A 20,861-nucleotide genomic window follows, 5' to 3' on the forward strand; every position below is an offset into this window, starting at 1 on the left:
GTTGGAATAGAATATTTTCAGTTGGAAGGGACCTACAACTATCATCTAGTTCAACTGCAACACAAGATGAGCACAAATAATGGAAATGGAGCAAGGAAAAGGAAAGAGAGGGGAAGTACAGCAAATCCCTGTACTCCTTAGCTCTCAGCCAAAATTCAATCTTCTATGTGCCGTGCATGAGACTTGCTACTGTACTGTGTGATGAGGGTAAAGAGAACTCATTGAGACAAGGTGCACCTGCTAAAACTGGCAGTAAAAACAGTTGACTACTGCAAATCAGTAGTCCCCAGTGCAAGCAGAAAGCAAGTCTTTGTTCTTCTGGCACAACAGAACTCCTTTACTGAGAGTACCACATACAGATCAAACATTTACAAGCAAAAGAAAATAAGCTATCCAAAGCATTTATATTAAAATAAAGATTACAGATCGCAGGGTGAAAGAAAACAATAAACATACCACTGAGTCCCATGCCTAGACAAGCTCTCCTTGAGCAGTTCTTTCTCTGGAGGAGAACTGCAAAGAGACAGCCCGAGCCAACAGTTCCTACAGCAACTGCAGAAGCACAAGTACAAGATATTCAAACCCTGCAGTAACCGCAGAAGCATCAGTAAATGGATACTCCAAATACTGAAGGAACGTTTGACAGTTTTACCTAGACTTTCTCTACCTCATTGGGTAATTCGCTGATCCCAATCAGCTTAGCTCAACTCTGTATTTGCCTGTTTCTCTGCAAACTCTTCTGAATACTCTTTCCCTTAATATTTTTTCAGTACACTTTTTCCTCTCCAAAATTTCATGGAACTAAACATAGCTATCAGATAAAGTTTTGTAGACATGGTGCTGGAAGGGTGACCAACATCATCCTGTAAGGGAGAGACCAACTGCATCACTCTATGGTGCTGCTGCAACTTCTCACTGAGGGTGGAATGCTGTTATGACAATGACACTATGCTTATGTTGCATTACTAAAAGCACACTTGGAAGCATCTCAAAGGGAACCAAAACAGAGGTAAGTTAGTACCCAACTAAACAGAAAAAGCAGATCCATTTGTAACACACAGTTATTTTAACACTAATGCAGAATCCATATCAAGGAACACAAAATATTGCCTCTATGCACTCGGTAGTTTTTCAGCTAAGAACTGTAACTGACTGAAGAACGTTTAGGGCAGGTCGTATCTCATTTCCCTTTTAAGAATCTGCTTTAATAAGTCACAGTGCCTCAACAGTCGCAGCTTTATCAGTAGTTCCATACAAGTGCTCTTTGCAAGAATTTTTTCTTAACTCTGCAGTCTTACTTTGTTTCACACAAACTTGGCATGAAGCTCAGGCTCCTGACCCATAGCAAGAAGTTAAGCAACATTGCTCATTTGTTTTTAAAAGGGTCAGGAAGTCTCCAGTTTCAGGTTCTTCAGTGTTCGGGGTAGAAGGGAGCAATATATACAGTCGCAATTCAGGAACATTCAGTATTCAACCCCTGCCTGCAAAGAACAGAGGTTAATCAGACAACTGTCAAAGATGTACTTTGTAAACTACTCTTACTATTGGTTTATTACATGAGGCCACATCCACAAAAACAGATTTTTGGTCAAGTTCACTACTTATATAATGCTGATTCCCAGCTACCCGCTTTAAACAATATCCTTTATCTCACAGGCTAACAAAAGGAAAATGACTGAATTCCCCCAGAAGATAAAGCAGACTGTATGGAAATAGTCAATCTGCAAAAGACAATCTTATTTCTACACTAATGTTAGTAGAGAAGAAACATAGAGATGAAAATATTTTGGTTTTATTTTTGTGCCTTTTATCATGATTGTTTCAAATAGTACCATCACTATTTAGATGGTGATGTGTTTTTTTTTCTAAAATGTGAAGTACTATGAAATCTAAAGTGGAAAAGTATCTTCTAAGTTGTTAAAGCATAAGCATGCAAAAAAGACTTCTGGATCAAATTTATTCCTTAGCAGGCTCATTTTGAAGGAATAGAGAGTATAGTTCCAGCCAACCATCTTCTAATACAAAGCAATATAAAAAAATTATTTATTTAGCAACTACAAACAGTGTCAGGTTTTACATAATTTGCTAAGACTGAAAATTCAACCAAATTTTTTAAATTGTCAAAAATACCCCAGTTACAGGAGGTTCTTGTTCGCCTCTAAGGTGGGAGTCATGATCCTTTTCTCTTACACAAATTTAGACAACTGTGTTCTCTCTTCAGCCTCCTGGCCATCTGTAGAGATGAGGAGGTGTGTACAGATGTGGGCTCAGAGCAGAACAAGCTACTTCTCTGAGCTCATATTTTTGGCAGTCACCAATTTCACCCTCACCCACCAGAACCAAAGAAGTTATCAGCTTTGTCTCCCCCCACCTTCCCAGTATTTGCCTTTCTTCCTGGCTTTTTTATAACACTTGTCACCACATTTACCAGGGTACATTTATTACTGGTTTTAAAAGAACAGTTTTTGTAACAGAGGGAAACATCTCGGGTCTTTATAGGGGAACTTCAGACACAAAGAAATGAAATTGTGCAGTAAATCAGTGGCAGAACCTGAAAGGGGGACAAATGCTCCCCTAATCAATACTTCCAGTTTAGCCACCAGACCTTGTCTGGATCACAATGTTGCTCTGTGTCTAGTTTTGAAGAGTTTACTCATTGGGCTTTTTACCAGGTTCCAGTTTTAGAAGGAATGCTCACAATTATCCTGGGCTTGACTGTGATGCACACAATGTAACATCCCTGGTTACCATGCATAAGAAGCACTAAATTTCAAGCCCAGTGATACACTCTTTAAGGTCATCCAAATGGCATAGTTGATTACTTTAAAGAAACAAATGAAGTCTCTATATGATTAAAGACTTGGACAGCATGACCGGGTAACCAAAGAAGCCCTAATCTATTTATTAAGTCCAATTACCTAGACATCAAATCAAGAGATCATGAAGCATTAGGACATTGAATAGCTCCTTACCAAACAGTTTTAGCTCTCTGAAAATACGACAATCACTAAGAACCTATGACATGGAAAAGGCATTCTTCAAAGCAGAGGTGGAGAGAAATCAGTTCTTGGGCATTTAGGTTTCCCTATTATTCTGTTGAGCTAAACCAGCTATCAGAGTAAAGGGAAAGAGATTAGGATTGGAAGAGTAGTAGCAATCCAAACGTTCTAAGTCTCTGTACCATATGCATTTACAAAATAATTCCAGCAGATATCAGAGATTACATCTGACATCTCATTTCTCAATCTAGCGATGTCAAAAGTCTTTGTGAGGCAAATGAGATGAGCCCAAGCTCGTTCATTTTAGTTAAGAGTCCAGCCGCCAGCTCCAATAGGTTCTCAGGTAGGATTTCAGTCTAGTTTACTTAAGGAGGGAGGGGGGGGGGGGGGGATCTCCAGTTCTCGCTGCACTTACTGTTCAAGAAAGGAACTGCAGAAGCCAAGAACTGAGGCCATACACATTTTTCCTTCTCTTTGTTTCAGGGTGAGGAGTTACATAAGTAACATTCATCTAAAGTACTGGTAATTAACAGAAGACCCCCACACACCTAGGCACACCTTTCATGTCTCTATATAAAAAGGAAAAAAAAATTAGCCAGTCAGGTTTCTAGAATCCACAGCCACAGTAAAGTACAATCCAACTGAAATTTCTCTTACTAATCTACTCTGAAGTCAGTCCAGGCTTGGCTCTGAGGGTAGCACAACTACCACAACGTATGGTATTATGGAGCTAAACACTTCCCATATTTGTATGGGTACCTTCCAATCCTCAGTTTTCTCTACAAGCACTTTATAGTCTTCCATATAAACCTTTATGGATTCCTTGCAACCCCTTCCTTTCAACTATCTTACTTGGAGCTCCATGTTTCCTGCTTGTCCCATCATACCACAGCCCCCGGTTTTCCAGTGCCTGCGTGTATTCTCTGGTGCTTCACATCCTCAAGACACACGCTGTGCACCTACAGCTCCCCCTTCTATTCCAGAGTCTTTTCCATTAAAGCAAATATTAAAAATTTGTCACATTGTACATACAGAAATCAAGCAAAGTAGATAAGGAAAGTAGAAAAGTACTAACCGCATAGAGGGTCAGAGAGCAAACTACAGCACCCCATAATCAGAGAAAAAGAGCAAGTTTCCATAGGCAACAAGCTGCCCCTTCAGCACAGAATGATCATTAAATAGGAATAAATGACTAATTTTGGTTCTTGCATTCATACAGGCAAACTGAAGCCTTCAGAACTTCACACAGCTTCCTCACAGCATAGCTGGAAAAACCAGCCATGCAGGTTGTGCTGACTGCTACCACTCCCCACTGGCTCAGAGCTGCAAAAGCACTACAGCCACACTTAGGACCAGATAATTAATACCACATAAATAGCCGTTACTTAAATTCAACTCCAAAATTGATTAAATGTTAACACGCGTTAGTCAGCACTTTCAGATCCACTGATAACATGTTATTTGTTTCTATGGTTAACAAAAACATCCGCAACCCAATCCCATTCATCTTATCTACATAACCCCATTGGACCTTTTACGATCATGCTACGTACTATAACAGAAACACACTACCAGCTTCACTCTTGACAGCTGACTACCATAGGACAGAGAACTCAAATGCCTTTTTTTTTTTCTTTTTAATACAAACTGTAATTTGTTTTTTAAATGGACTGATTTGTACCATCTTAACTGCAGGTTTTCACCCGTCTCCAGGTGATACGTTTAGTACAACTATTCAATGTCTTGCTAAGCAGGCTGTAACAAGACCATTTAAGTTAAACTTCTTTATTCAGGTATATACTAGCTAGCAATTTTAAGACCATCACCTATTTCAACAATGGCAACTAAATTCAGCATGCAGAGTGCTGGCTTGTTTCCTTGCTGAGTTTTGCACATTCTTTTTAAAGAGCAAGTATGAGGACATTCAAGAGAGATACCATTTTTATGGAAAGGGTTAAATAGGCTTTTAGTAACAATGCTTTGGCTGCTACACCATAACAAAAAACAAATTCACCCAATGCCCTACAACAAGTAATGAAATTTTTAATGCCTCTTCCAAGATTAACCATGACTTGCCACAATCCACTGTTACAGGACCCACCCCCTTTAAAATATAGAATAAAAAAAAGTATCAGTTTCACAATATCATTGGCACCAGGATAAACCATTTTGTGGCAAAACCTCACTGGAGGAAATCCGCAGCGTTGCATGCCCAAGATGACCCTGCTCCCAAGCCTCCTCAGCCTCTACAGTGACTGCCAAAGCTCATTTAAAGAAACATGCAACACTTGTTTCCAAACCAGCTTCAAAGAGCTTGTGTGTCTGGGCTTCACACACACCTGTAGTCTGTTTATGCTTTTCCAGGAAGGCAGGTACTGCCAGCTGATAACTAGGGGAAGATTTTGTTTAGGGTCATAATCAACTCAATCCAACAGCTTGGGAGAAACATTCCCACATGTAACGTTATACCTGTGTCTCAGAGAATACTAAAGACACTTTAGGGCCCAATACTTAAAACTCTACACTAACACTCAAATTTGCTGTATTACAAGTCGAACAAGAAATGTGTTTAGTGAAAGTGTCTCCCCTCCCAAGAATCAGATAAAACAGAAAAGTAAAGGCCTCTAAAATCAACTTGCCCTTTTCTGCTCCTACCATGGGGCAATTTCTAAGAGGCAACAGCAGTTCCTCACCATTTAGTTCATTTACTGTCCAAGCCAAATGCTAGGTTCTGCTTCAATCATTGTTTCACTTCTTTAGCACTAGCTACATCAAACTTTAAGGTCTAAAATCTTAACCAATTCTGTTTTCTAGGATTTCTTCAAGTTCCATGACATCTCATGATTACCAACTAGTAAGAGTATTCTTCCCAACCAGATACTCAAACATTTAATTTTCCAACAGTCAATTTAAAGTAAATGCACAAAAAGAATAAGAAGCAGCAAAATTTAATTTACTGTGATAGCCAGACACACCCCAATTTTATTTTATTTTTAAGCATACAATTAAGAGTAATTTAATTCCCCTATGTAGACATTACATGAAAGAGAAACATTACTGTAAGAAGAGCTCAGTACTATTGGTACACAAACCTTACGACAGATAAATTAGAGCCTAGTAAAACAGCATATAATTTACATTTTGTTATGTCAATCACAAGTAGCATCTTAAGGCTCTTAAATAATATGTCAAACCACAACATAAGAGAACTAATTTAAATCAACCCATGCGGCAGGATCACTTAAGTTTCCACAGTCCAAGAGGTCCCCTAAAATGAGTTAGCAACTGGATTTCATAAGATTATTCCTCTTCAACATCCATTTACTCCTTTAATTTACCAGCATGTTACGAAAACATTTTTCTACAAAGGAGTTATAAAATTTTGCATAGTTATAGAAAAATCAATAAGTAAAACAAGTGCATGGTTTTTAATAATCCATGGCATTTATTACTTGAGAAGCCAATCAGCAGATGTCCAGGTGGCCCAGTAACACAGCAGTCCCACTCAGCTGCATGGAAAATCCACACATTGGATTAGTCTCAGAGTTCTTGGTTTTAGCCAGTGGAGAAGGAAGGACAGAGCTGCCTAGTACCATGCTTTACATACCTTTCAGTAACAGCAGAACAAATTACATACCCTGAATTTTTTCTTATGCTTCTCCTGTAACCAGCACCTTGTCTACATTCCAATACAGCATAGGAAATTAACAGAAAGGTCAGTATATGCATTGCAAAGCAAAAATATGAATACAAGGCAACAGACCAACATGGAGGAGAGTCCAAGAATTCTCTCAGTCCTCCTCTCTTCCATGATAGTTAGAGTGAGAGGACCAGAAACACAAGGTAACTTAGCTACAAAATAAAGTTCAAAAATCCAAAGTGCAAGAAATTTATGTTAATGCACTCATATCATTCATAAGAATTCCTATGCATGCTTTTTCTTAAAGGGACATGAATTAGGGTTTTCAAAAAAGTTAAATAGAAACACTATGCCTCTGCGAGTTGACATAGTGTGTGTGCCACTATCTATGTTTTCTGTCATCATTGCTTAGTGAAAGACTTGCACTTAAGAAAGAAAAACTACACAAGTGCCAAGAAATGCAGAAGTACAACTAAAAAAAAAATTTGTCTCTAATCTTGTAGCTTGTATTAATTACCCCTTTCAATGAAAAATATAAGCAAATATTTTCAGGTAGGGCAGTTTAGGCATCTGTTTCCTTACATACTAAGTACAAAGTTTCTAAATGTCAAATCATGCTGCAAGTACAACAAACATACTCAAAACTATGATTTCTACAGAAATGTTTGAGACTTGCATTTTTCTGCTATTTAAATCTGTAACTTTTTCATGGTGCTTTAAACAGGATTTTTCCTTTTGATTTCATCACTGCAGCATATGTAGCAGTAAAGCAATCTTTACTTGCCAATATTGCTCAGTTTATAGCAAATCCAGGACACTACATCAGCCAAGGGCTCCTCGTGCGCGTGTTGTTAGAACAGAAAAGTCCGCCCTCCCCCAACCTCAATACAAAGTATGTTACAGAAATCAAAATGCTACGCTAAAATCATCTGTTGGCATGGCTAGGCTTACCATAAGTCCTAACTCACCAAGAGATGAAAGTTAGCCTAGTGAGGTGTAGACTGAACTTCTGCATTCTCACTCGCCTAGCAACTCCCTCAGATGACCAACACACTCCCAGGTACCTTCCTCTCAACTGCCCCAAGTACTTTCCCTCACCCAGCCCAGTCTATAGAAATACACAAACTGCCACTTTTTTACTGTTTCGTACTTACACTTAGACGTGTTGGCCACTTCTAGGTCTATGTACCTCACCACAACCAAGAACAAGACTGCAAACTTCTATGTTTTAACAGATACTTCAACCAGCATGCTCACAGTGGCTTTTTACACTCAAAAGCTTGTTAACCAGCCAGGGCATTTCCCTCTCCCCTTTTTCCAGCCATGGATGTGCTCTTCAAAGAGCTCTATTTACATGCCAAGTTACAAAGTTCAGCTGCTTCCAAAGCAACGTGGAAAAAGTGTAGCTTTTACAGTGAGGTTTTTCATAACATGAAGCAGCTTCTTCGACTACTTTTTTTTTATTATTTTTATTTCCAAACAGGATTTCACAGTTAAAAAAAAAAAATCTCAGTCCACCGACAGGCCTTTGAGGAACGTTAACTGAGGGGCTTCAAAAGAAGAGAGCTCTGCAACCTTAAGCATCATGTTACTGAATGAACATCCATGGAAAAAATTGCTTAGAAGTCAGAAACATGGGTCACCGAAATCTGCATATCCACCAGAATTTAAACTACTTCTCTAACGTTTAGGCATGGCATGCCTTTTGCCATCTTCCATTATATCTTTCCATTTGCTTACTCTTTCTTCTTGTTTGCTTCTGAACCTTTGGTATGAAATCAATCATGTCTGAAATTCCTTCTAGGACAAACCACAAAGCTGGATTGGGTCAGTTCTTCAGCAACATTCATACCAGCTATCACATGGGACTCCCCTCAGCCCCCAACACACGAGTATTTCTAGATAGAATCTTTCTCCAGTTCCTCAAGAAATTAACTCCTAGATTTCTACCTTGCATTTAGCCTGTCAATCACTTGGGAGCAAGAACTGGCACTTCATCAGCATCTTCTTTGTGGAGAGACGATAATATTGTCAATACTTCAATAATAATGATTGGTTTGGATGAACAGCCTACGCAAATAAAACCCCTTTATAGAAATGGGAATAAGAAAGTTAGCAAGGACTAAAGATTCTACTAGAAATGCCAAAGCAGCACTAGACTTGCACTATCAACGACAAGATTCTGAGAAACAGAAAACTGAAAATATTAAAACCTTACTATTAGCAATCCTTACCCACTCTTTCCCCCACATCTCTCCCTTCATTCTACACCAACACGAAGCAGAGGAAAATGATTGGAAAGTTCCAGAGAGAAGAAAATGACACATGCCAAGAACTTCCAGAGGCAAGTCCAACTTCCTAAAAATGACCAGGAATTTAGTAGAAGCTACACAGTCAGCTGCAGTCTGCTGACATGGATTGCTTTGTCCTCTCTACACTGGCAGGAAATAACTACAACCCAGCTTTTACAAATTTTGGATGGACCATCTAAGAGGTGGACTATTTAAATTCTTGGAAAACACTTTTGCTTTTCAGAAACTACAAGCAATGACCTTGTGCAAATAAAGGAACATGGCAATATAACCTCCATGGAGACACTGTCAGGCCTTCCTCCCTTCCCATTCCAAAACTTTTGTTTTTAAGGCCTCCCCTCCAAGTATAGACAGCACTGTTCCATCCTCCTTCCTTCCTTCCTGCAAACATTAGGCCCTCTCTGCCTTCACAGTTGCTTCCTTTGGGTCTCTCAAAAATATCTTTAAAAATAAAACAAAATAAGACCAAGTTTTGCAAACAGTCCTTCTTCATTCTTTCCAAGGATGTTAAATTACTTGTGCATGAATGAAGGAAATTATTTTAGTTTTCTGTCTTTACCCTAGAAGGCCAGGTTTCAATTGCGCACTAGAACACACAACTATTTTAATTTAAGTTAAATAGCCCAGCTATTTTAATTTCAGCTGCACAAACATTTTTTGGAACTGGAGGTTTGAAATACCTTATGGTCCTGACAACAATGCCCACTTAAGTCTTTCTTTACTTTGACCACACTTAGAATTTCTAAGTTTTCAGACAGAGTATGATAAAACTTTTTAAAAATGTTAACAAACTATAGTACGCAGCTAAAGAAAAAAAAAAGATTCAGACATATCCAGGACCCCCCATTTTATAAATTTCTTGTACTGCCGTATTCTGTGCACGAACTATTTGGAATGCACGCTCTCTGGAGCAGGACATTTTCTTCTTACTTTCTGTAAATCACACAGCACCATTTTCAGAGCCATGTAAATAAATAATAAGACGTTTAGCTAGATAATGCATATTCCTATCTGGATTCAAAACTCAAGTTTTGCTCTATTGAGTAGCCTGCATATGACGTCTTTTTAAGTTCTCACTTCCAGAAAAATTAGTGGCTGGACGAGTAACAAAATCCAGCGCAAAGCAAATCCAGAATAGAAAGAGAAAAAAAGAAAGAAAGAAAACAAAAACAAAACCAAACCACCACGAACCAAAACTCCGCCGACATTCTCCTCGAAACCCAGGAAGCCGGTAAAGGTACGAGAGGGACGCGGGTCTCCCCAGGACGCCGCCGCACAAACCGACGGCCTCCCGAGCACACCGCTGCTTCCCAACGCGGGTCAGAGGAGCGGGCAGGGCGATGGGCTGCAGCCACCGAGCTGGAGCAAACTTTTGACGGTGAGCCATGGCTGCCGCGCAGAACGGCCTGCCGGAGGAGCCCCGGCTCCTCGCACCTCCCCTCTCACGGCACCTGGCCGCAGCGCGGGCGGGCGATGGCGGGCTGTCAGGGACGGGACCACCACACACACACCGGGCAAGTTTCCACCACCGCTCCCCGCGGCCGCGCAGCCAGACCTCCCGACCCGGCCGCAGCTCCCTCCCTCCCTCCTTCCCCCCTTCCTTCCCTCCCCTCCCGCAGGCACCTGCGCGCCCGCGGACAGGTACGCACCGCTCAACCGGCGGCAGGCCGGCCGGCCGCCTGCGCGCTCCGCCGCGCCGAGCCCCTCATCACCGCCCGCGGGCTGGCGGCCCCTCAGGGCGCGGAGACACCCCCCCCCACTCCACCACCACCACCACCAACGGCCGCCGCGCGCGCAGCAGCGCCCTCCGCCCGCCCGCCCCCCGCCCCCCCTTCTCCTCACACACCGCCTCCCCTCACACACCGCCTCCCATCCCCCCCCCCCCCCCCCCCCCCAGCGCCGTGTCCTGCCCTTGCCTCCTGCCCGCAGTGCCCGGTGCAGTGGGAGGAGCGGTGCCCGGCGCCCGCCTCCCCTCAGGGGCGCGCAGGGAGGGTTGATCTACCGCCCCGACCCCTCCCCGCCGACCGAGCCCCGCCGCTCGCCCGCCTCACCCCGCTCGCCGCCGGCCCCGGCGCAGTCCCCCGGCCCCGTCCCGGCTCCGTGGCCCCGTCCAGCTCCTCCGGCTCCGCAGCGGCGAGCGGGGCTCCGGCACGTGACAGCGCCCGGCGCCCCCATAGGCTGGGGCTGCCGGGCAACGTGAGCCCGCCCCCTCCCTGCACCTGAGAGAGAGCCTTACGCCAACTGCGTAGGGGGATGCCGGGCCGCCGCGCCAATTCCGTAAGGGCGCGGAACCGGCCGTTTCCTCCCTCCTCGCGGCAGGCCGGCGCAGCCTTACGGAATTGACGTAGAGCTTCTCGGCTCGGCCCCTCCGGTTTCCTACCTGGGGCCGCTAGCTCCCTGCGTAAACTGCGTAATCCCGCCCGCCGCCCGGGGAGAGGGCTCTCTGCGGCTCAGAGAGCTCCTGCGGCTACGCGGGTTAGGAGCGGCTAAGCCCGCACCTAGGAACGTCGCTTACGCAAAGCCCCTCAAAGAGGTTAGTGTTCCTTACGAATTCTCCGTAACGTCGTCAACGCGGGCGCTGCACCTGAGAGGGCTCCCGTTGCGCAAATGCCGTAGGTGCTAGCGTGTCGGGCGCAGAGTGCGTAAGGGGCGCGGTAGGGTCCTCCCCATCCCTGACTGAGGGGCGGCCGGGCCTGGCGGCGCGGCGGGAGGCAGGTGTGTGTGTGGGGAGAGGATCGTCCCTGCCCCGTCTCCACTCAGGCCGGGAAGGAGCCGGAGCCGCCGCCGCCGCCCCCGCGCCGGGGCATCTCGGCGGAGGCTGGGCGTGTGGTTTCACCGTCACCCGGTCCCGCTTGCCGCGGCCCAGGGCCGTGAGTGTAAATACTCGCCATGGGCAGAGCCGTCCCCGCCGGCCGAAGGGGCAGGGAGTTGCTGGGCTGGCGGGCGCTGACAGGGCCTGGCCGCTGGGCCTGTCATCCCTCTGGGCCAGAGGGAGGGATGGGGGAAGGCTGAGGGGAGGGGGCGAAGGCGGGGGCGAGGTGTGAGGGAGGGCCCTGGCACCCCTCGCCCAAGCAGTGCACGCCCTTGATGGGTTTCATATCCCGCCGCAAAATCTAAAGCAGTTTCCTAAAAGGAGCTGCAGAAGTAGCATTTCCACCTGAGTAGTTGTTCTCCGTATGGAATCCTCAGTGGTTGTCTGAGGACGTTAGAATCAAGGCAGCTTTGTGGTGTGTTCAGGCAGGTCGGGCTGCGTTCAATGATCTCCATCTTTCTCTTCTAGAAATCAAGACAAATGGGTTCAAGTTAGCTTTCAGCTGCCCTGTGATAATTCTTCCTAATCCCAGACATCTGACTGTTCTAGAGCAGATGGGCACTACGGTGAAGGTGAAGAGAGAGCTCCAAGTACTGTTGTTCATCAGACTCTTCAGAGAAGTGCTAGCATGCCAAAACCTTTAGGTACGAGGAGGGAGGGTTGAGTCTGGTGGGTTTTTTCTTCTTTGGATGTGCGTTCCGTAGAACTTTTACGGTTTTGCTTCAACATTTAAATGGCCAATACCTTCACATGAGTGCTTAAAAATTTCTGCCAGGTTTTCTAGGTTAAGTGCCTTTTCAAACCCAGCTTTCAACATATGTGTCCATGGCAATCATATTTAATACCACTTTTTACACTTTTCAAAACTAATTTTGTATAGGCTGTAAAGATGAAAGACAGTTGACTAGGGAGGTCTGTGCCAAAATAATCAGTACACAACATGCTGTGCTGAAGTGGCCTATGAGGGAACTTTGGCAAAAGGCAGTAGGATCAGGAGATTTGCAGTGCTGAAGTGAAACAGTAACTTTGATTCAAAAGAGTGATTTGCAGCATTAGAGTGGAAGTAGAAAACACATGTGCATTAATAACATTACATGTAGTGAGAGGTCCAGCTTGTTCAAATTGAACTTACATTTTGTACACTTCTTTGCAAGCCTGTGGCTAAAGCATCACCCTAGTCCTGAAACAGTCAGACATAGCTCTACTTTTGTGACAAACTTTTATCTCATGATGTTTTAAGGATTGAAAGGAAAAACAAATCTGAGGAATCTCAGTTAGTGCTTCTAAGTCTGGTAGAATCAAGAGGTTTCAAGCAATAAATAAGTTTAGCTAAATCTCCAGTATGGCCTTAAAATATTAGTGTAGGCCTTGAGAAGGGGCAAGAGGATAATAGCTAGAAAATCAAGGACTGGTCCAAGGACTTAATGTGAGAACATTTTTATTTGAAATTGATTATGGCGAATAGAGACACAGTACAAATATAGCCCAGAGGAAGGCTGCCGGAGGAGATAGTGGAATGGGAAGGGACAGCTCTGAAAATTAGTGGCTGTGCAGTGAAGCTGGAAATGTAGTAAGGAGAGAAAAATCTGCAAGAGATGGCATCTCAGATAGTGAAGCTTTTGCAGAGGCAGAAGAAAGATATTTTCAGCTGTGGTGTGAGTGAAATCTTGAATCTTTCTGTTGAGTTCTCCCTTGGGCTAATGATTTGCCAAGGGCAAAAACACAGAGGAAAGGGGATTGATGGATTAATTTAGAATACAGGGGATTGGAAGAGCTTTGGTGCTGCAGTACAAGGATATAAATTTAAGAAGGAAAAGAACATCTGAGGTTTGGAAAAAAAGTTAACATCTGTCTTTAGACTTCATGGAAGAAAATTGAATTTATATCTCTAAGTATACTCAGTAAGAGATGGGGACTTGAATTGTGCCAAAGGCAACCTGGAATTAGAGCTACCTTGATGAAAGTTAAAGTAATTAACAATATTTATGCTCTTTCTTGGGACAAAATACTGGCATAGAAAGATTATTTTATTTTTTTAAAATATATAACTATGATGGAAATAATAGGTGTTTCCTGCAGATCTTTTCATAGAAATATTTAAGATGTTGTCATGTATTCTTGAATGTTACCAGCATCCCCTAGACAACTGAGGGAATCACAAAGGCTGTAGAGTTGTAGAGACTTTAGTTAGGTGAAACACTTTACCTGAGGTCACACATTCCACAAGTAGCATAGTCTGGATTAGAATTCCAAGCCTTGTGTTCATTCCAGTAGGCTGTCCTCACAGTCGTGAGCAGAAGCAAATCTAAAGGGTGATATTATCTTTGAAAATATATATGTCACTATACATATATGTATACGTCATTAGTATGTAACTTGGATTTTTTTATTTTTTTTTTTTTTTAAAAGGAGGTTGACTATCTAAATGATTCCGGCAAATCTAAACTTTCTAGGAAAAGTGAGTGTGGAAAAGGGACTCGTAGTCAGCTTCTGAATACTGCATAGTGGCTTGTCCTGTCTCTTTTTATCTCCTGACTGGCCAGAATAGGTTAGGATGGTCTGATTTTAAGTACTGTGTAGGTTTTCTGCTGTAACAGATGTATGTAATAGAATAAAACCAATTGTATGAGGACAGTATACAGATGTGAGATGTTAATGTGGAGAATGGTCATGGTGACTAAAGTCTTCTAAGGCTATTATTTCACTGATATTTGCTGACACAAAAAATGTAGAATTAGTCTGTAAAAAACCCTCCTTTCCTGGACTGATTTTCCTGCTTGTAGATCTCCTACCTGATTATGCCATATTCTGTAAATGTGATAAAGAAATTCTATTACCAGTATTAAATAAAAAATAGAGGTAAGGCAGGAGCTAGTATATGTGATCAGCATGTGAAACCAGTTTTCCTGGGGACCAAAAAACCACAGAAAAACAGAGGGACCCTTTACAAAAAGTTGTTGATAGCTACTGGTTTTAAGCTTGGAGTGAACCAGGCACTGAAATCAGCAGTGAGGCAGACCCATGAAATGGTGTGCTTGGATGACCTAGCATCAGCTACAAATACTACATTAAGGACTAAATGGCCATTAGCTATAGTAAAGGGAAAAATCCTAAGTGAGCAAGGATGAAATGTAACCTACCAAATTTTGAGTGTTTGGTATTGTTTACAGACATATGGGAATGTTCGCATAGTGCCTGAGGGAAGAGGTATTTTTCTCTTTTTGTAACTCAGAAAAGAAATCTCTGTTTGAGACTTATCATTGTCCAGTGACCCAGTTCTTTACAGGTTTCAAATTCTGCCTTTAGACATGTACAAAAGTTAATGGGATTTGTGCAAAGATATCTGAGGGCAGACTTTGAATTGGAAAAAATAACTCTGTATGAGGCGCGTATTTTAAAAATCTTCATAGAAAAAGCTATCTTTTCATGTGAAATTAGTCTCATAAGCTTCACAAGAACTTAAAAATAACAAAAAATTGGAGAATTTGAAAAGCAACTTCCTTGACTTTACATCTTTTTAATCTATAAAAACAAATAATTGCATGTACTTAACTTTAATTTCAGTGGGACTAATCACACATTTAATGTGGCTGTTTGCATGTTTTGAAGTTTGGCAGTGTTTGAATACTTTCCACACAGGAGGTTTGGATTTAGAAAGGTGATAAGCTAAGAAGATGACTTGCAAATGTGAACTGTTTTGAAGAAAATCTTGAATTTTGAAAAAGCAGCTCATCTTTAATGACAAGAGTGTGGTTGGAAACAATTCCATACAACACAAAACAGTGTTCAAACCCACTCTTCTGTCTTGCTGTATTTGCTTGTGTAGAGAGAAGTCATGAGAAAAGAAGGGGGGTAGAACGCCAAAGGATACAGAAAACAAAGTGGAAAAGCATGATGTCATCTGTCTTCTATAAAAAACCCCCAATGACATAAAGAGCAGAAGGTGAAAGTTAAAAGGTTATAATATAATCAGCACAAAAATAGATGTTGAGTGGATTAAAACTGTATTCAGAAAGGGTAAACATTTTTTTTTTTAAAATCCCCTATCTTTACAGGGTGACTGTGCAAGTATTAAAACCCAGAGTCAACAAAATTATTTCTGCAAATCTGCATTAAAATCAAAGGCTAAATATCTGAGCAGTCAATTGCTGGGAGTGGTCTGGGGGTGCGGGAAGGGAAATCAACAGCGAAAACTTGGCAGATTTTAATTAAATCTGTTTTTCTGCAGGATGTGGGCAGAAGATTCACAGTAGGGGAAAAGAAACATGAGATGATACCAGCACTAGAATAGTCTTTGCTAGGGTAGATAAGCATTGCTTGTGGTAGGTGTAACTGTGTGTGGGTATTGATCTTCTGAAAGCTAACCAAGCAACTCTCCTTATACTCTGCTTATGCTGGGACTCATGTGACTTAAGCCTGAGTTCTCACCACGTGGCTGGGAGGGTGAGCACTGTTGAGTTTTACTTTAACATGGGCTCTAACATGTCTGTTTCCTAGTGAAGATCCTGCAAAAGTTGATTAACTGAGTTCTTGTTTGGTAGTTCTCAAATGCTATCTCGCTGTTCTTCAAGCATCCCACATTGTTCCTAGGTGTCAGAATTTACCTTGTTTTGTGTATACTTGATCCCAGCTTTTATTGTTTCGTTTCATTTCATTCTGCCTTCATTTTTGTTTGGCCTGCAGCTGCTAGATGGTTAAACTGTGGCATGATGCAGCAAACAGTTGTATTCTGACAAATGCTTACAAGATCTGTATTCATTAAAAAAACACAAAACCAGTATATCTCAGGCATAAAAGGGAGAGAATCAAGCAGACTACTATCCAGTGTAGAAGGTACTTAAAAATCTGGAATTTGTGCTGCAAAACAAAACATGGCATGCATAAAACTGGCAGTTCTTTGTGTTCCTAACTCATTACTAAGAGTTTTACAGAGTACTTGCCAATATCTGGTGCAGTCTTGAATGATAGTTGTTTGACTTCACACTGGAGCAAAGGAGATAAAAATGGTACTGGAGGAAAATTAGACACTAAAAGAAGAGGAATCACACCATGAAATGTACCACAGTGCTCTTCAAGTCCCAGAGCAGGCTCTGTGGGGTAACATTTCAGAGATCTTTTTAGTGATAGGGATGAGGATCAGCTTGAAAAGCAAGCAAAACTGGAACAAAGTAAGTGGGAAATACTTTCAGGTTATGACTAACGCAATTATTAGAGAGGCTACTGCATGCACTGTGGTGGATTTAGCTTCAAATAAGAACAGAAGTTATGCCATGTGTGATTGATTCCAGGTTGGGTTACAATTTAGAAGTGCAATTAGTGAGTCATTTGCTACTTTAGATCAATTATTAAAAACAACAAAGGTCTAGGTTAAAAAAAAAAAAGAGTGCATCTCTCAGTGTGTGCTGCAGTACTTGTTAATCTTCTGATTTCACATTTTTGTTTGATGTGTCTTAGCTTTGCTGAGTGTCATGGTACAGAATGTTCCTTAAACTAGAAAGTGAATTGCTGTCCACTGTATTGGCATTCAGCATTACAGTCCCTTTGGTAAGACACTGTCACTGCATCCCTTACTTTGTTTGGCTAGAACCAGCCAAAGTGAAGCTGTCTATAGTGAACCTGCAAATCAGCAGCTTCCTGAACCATTTGTAAACAGAAGTGCTTTAATCTTATTTTTATACGTGCTATTTAGGGCACAGTGCAATGTAGCTAGCCTTGGCCATCTTAACATCTAAGTTGTTTTGTAGACTGTGCCATCTTAAGTCCACTAGTTGTATTCTCACCCCCATCTGGCAACTGCCGAATGTTATAATTAAAACTTTTCCACTAGTGTCCATGACAAAACTCATAGCAGTAAATAGTTGCCTTTAAAATGTGAGCGTGCGTGTGCAGACATGTTTTCTGCTGAGATTATTTCATCGTGGTATGTGTCCCAGGAGTGTTTCCTGAGAAATTAAAACTTTGTAGTTAATGTTTTTTTCAAAGTACGGATTGCATTGCCCAGATGGGAAAGAGAATGAATTCTTTGAAAGAACTGCTGCCATATTGCTCATCACTGATGTAGGAGAGGGCACATGATCACTCCTGTCAGTGTGGAGGGAAAAAAAAAAGTGATTTCAATTCCTGTCTCAAAGTGTTTCTGCAGGTTGATGGAATCTAACAAACTTGTTGATGGTACGATGTCAGTCTCTACAGAAAAGGAAGTGAGACAAAGTGGTAGTTACTGACTTCACACCCTCTGATATCACTGATACAACAATTGTGGACCCTGGGGAAAAACAGAGAGAACAGACCATGGGAAGTGGCCAGGCTCAGAGGCTTTCTCAAAGTGGTACCTCCTGCTGCCGCTTTGAGACACACAATACCAGGCTACACAAGGAGCATTGATCTGACCCATTCCTTATGCAATAGGAAGGCCTGGAAACAAATAATGTTGCCAACCTTCAATGAGCATTTAATTAAACTTTCTCATAAAGGTGGGGCCCTAAATGATCCTCTGAAGTCTCCTGATCCTTAACATCTCTCCTGTGGGAAATGGGGTGTTGATATATAATCTGTCCTTTTAACCTTTTTCTTTTCTTGTGAATGGAAATGCTTTTACCTGTTGTGCCCATGGGAATATGGGGTGCCTGCAGCTAGTTACAGGGCATCTCTGCCTGTATGGTCTGTGCAAGGAAAGATGGCAGAAAGAAGGTTCTACAGTCCTGTTGTAGCCGAGCATGTGGGGTTGGCAGTGTCTTATGCAGCAGGTTTCTCATTGCAATTTGATGGCATAAATTTCTGAAGATGGACCATTGGTCTGCAGCTCTCCTCCCTAGAGAAGCCTGGACTGTATGAACAGACATACAAAGTAGGACTGAGCTTCACAGAGGTGCCAGAGTTTTCAGTCTTAATCCTTTATAATATACATTTGAAGTTTGATCCTGTGATTGCTTAACCCTCACAATGATTGTGGTTGATGTGGTTAGCCCTTATATATTACTGGGATTGTGGACATGATGAACCAATCTGGAATCAGCTGTTTTTTCCATTGTGTGGGTAGGACACGGTGCATGTTTATCTCATATCAATATGAGATAAGTATTTTCATATATATCAGTGGCAAGTAGATAAATATTTAGGGGAATATGTATGTTCTTTCTAGAAGAATGATGATACAGTTTTAAGGGTTATTGTTTTAGGGAAGAGTGTGATTGGACCGGATAAGGGAAGACAGGAGTTTAGTGCAGGTCCTTAGATATACTGAGTTGGTTTTTTCCTTTTCCTTTGAAGTTTAGGATTGAAAACCTGCCATTCTTCCAAAGCAGAAACAACTTGGGTGGCCTTTTTATCACTAATAGGCAGAGTAACTAGGCAGGACTGTGACTCCACTGAAAAGAGGCTCTGTCATACAAGAGGTTTTCCAGGTCAAGATTAAAAGCAAAATATCTCTCATCACATGAGCCTTTGTACTGCACCCGTATTTTCTAAATGCATTTGGCTTATCTTTAATGTTTTTGCTGCTATCAAAAATAAACCCAGCTTCCATCTCTGCGGGTGTTGTATTTAACATCAACAGTGAATAGGCTTTTTCATTCCTAAATGCTAATTTTCTTTCTGTTTTCAATCTGTTTCTGGTACAAAAAGTTTTTGTTTTCAGTGTTTGGGGTTTTTTTTCCTCTTTGTTTTTTTAACTGTTTATTTTCTCCGTCCTGTATCTGTTTTTGTCTATGGCGATCCATCTTTTTTGATGGAAGCAATAGCTGAGTGTCTATCGATGACCCTGAAGCCTAGAACTTGAATCAGAGTTTGTCTGAGTGCAGCTGGCAGTACAATCATCATAATAATAACTTAAAAAAAGCTTTACCAAGATTAATTTTCATCAACAGAAAGTGGAGAACTCTTAGGAATAATAGTAATTGTTAGATAGAAATAAATTGCTTTGAATTGTGGTCAGAAATCAAGTCTAAAAATCTTGCTATAATGAGAATATTGGTTATAATGAAGTAGTTTTATAACTTCACAAAACTATTGTGACCCTACAGCCAGAATTCAATGGCATTCAGAAAACATTCACAAGCTGTACCCTTAGGATAAAATACTGACCTTGTTGAAGCTGGTGTGAGTGTTTCCTGAATGTGTTGGTACCCAAACCCAGTATCGCAACATGGGGTTAGAGCAGTTTGTAATTTTGATGTCTGTTCATCTCAAAGTAGTTGAAGTTCTAGAGCAAACAGATATGGTCAAGTACACTAAAACTGAGATCTGACAAATGGGTGTTGGCACATCCCTCTAACCAGAATCACGGTAGAAGGCATACTCTTTGAAATCTGTTTTGTCTCTCCTGTGATAGTGTGCCATGCTCCTTGCACAGCATAAACTAGAAGTAACCTTTCAATATTTGAGCCGCTTTACTCCATGTACCCAGCGTGCTGCTGCTTAGCTAACTAGTTTTGTCATATAAAGTGATAATGGGAAAAAGATCTGCAACAGATAGAGGTCACGTGCCAGACGTTAGGCCATGTACCTCAAAAATTCATAAACTTTGATATGCCAAGATGTTACCTAAATGTAGGCTGTTTAGTAGCTGGAGATTGCAATAAGCTGTGACTAGCAAGTAAGTTGTGTGTGCTGCTGAAACACTGTGAAAGATTTGGATGTCTGTGTCATATGGGTTATATAGACTGCAGTGCTGACTATCAATTTTGAAGTATATCAGATTTCCCTTTTAAGGGAAAATTGAGCCCAGTCTGTAAAGATGGTTTGGTAGAATAGGTATTCTTGTGACCACCATACACCTGGAAAGAATCTCCCAGGGTTTACTTGCCCAAGTGCAAGTCCAAAATGGTGTCAGATTAGGTTGGTAGTTTCAGAAGACTGTCATCAGCTATAATGTAGAGAGTCTTTCAACCAACTGTGGTAAGTAAGGTAGCAAACTTTATAGCCATAATCCATTTTGAGGAAGCAGGAGCCTATACAGATGTGGAAGGTAGAGCCATTCTGTAATACGTAGGGTTCAGTAGGAGTCTAGAAATGAATGAATGAATAAGATGTTTGAAAATTTAGAAGACTGATCTCCCTGCCAAGACTGAAGGAGTTGCAGGTAGGAGGCCTCCTTGAGG

At 41.8% G+C, this 20,861-nt stretch overlaps 2 protein-coding genes across 13 annotated transcripts in view; one reads left to right on the forward strand and one right to left on the reverse strand.

Annotated features, from left to right (window-relative positions):
• STRBP (spermatid perinuclear RNA binding protein) overlaps positions 1–11,604 on the reverse strand; it is a 73,051-nt gene extending 61,447 nt beyond the window's left edge. For 7 of the 10 annotated variants that reach the window (XM_049833185.1, XM_049833180.1, XM_049833172.1 and 4 more), the window contains exon 1: positions 11,500–11,604. The gene's annotated coding sequence lies outside the window, so the exon portion shown is untranslated. Of the gene's footprint in view, positions 1–10,142; positions 10,264–11,002; positions 11,104–11,499 lie in introns of those variants that run through there. The other 3 variants (XM_049833175.1, XM_049833173.1, XM_049833176.1) reach the window with 3 other exon arrangements.
• CRB2 (crumbs cell polarity complex component 2) overlaps positions 11,213–20,861 on the forward strand; it is a 76,469-nt gene continuing 66,820 nt past the window's right edge. For 2 of the 3 annotated variants that reach the window (XM_049833151.1, XM_049833157.1), the window contains exons 1-2: positions 11,213–11,484; positions 12,232–12,407. In XM_049833151.1, coding sequence (XP_049689108.1) covers positions 12,392–12,407 — 16 coding nt within the window. In that variant the 5' untranslated portion in view covers positions 11,213–11,484; positions 12,232–12,391. The remainder of the gene's footprint in view (positions 11,485–12,231; positions 12,408–20,861) is intronic. The other variant, XM_049833154.1, reaches the window with a different exon arrangement.

The sequence above is a fragment of the Accipiter gentilis genome, chromosome 29 (assembly GCF_929443795.1).
Source record: "Accipiter gentilis chromosome 29, bAccGen1.1, whole genome shotgun sequence".
Classification (NCBI taxonomy): domain Eukaryota; kingdom Metazoa; phylum Chordata; class Aves; order Accipitriformes; family Accipitridae; genus Astur; species Astur gentilis.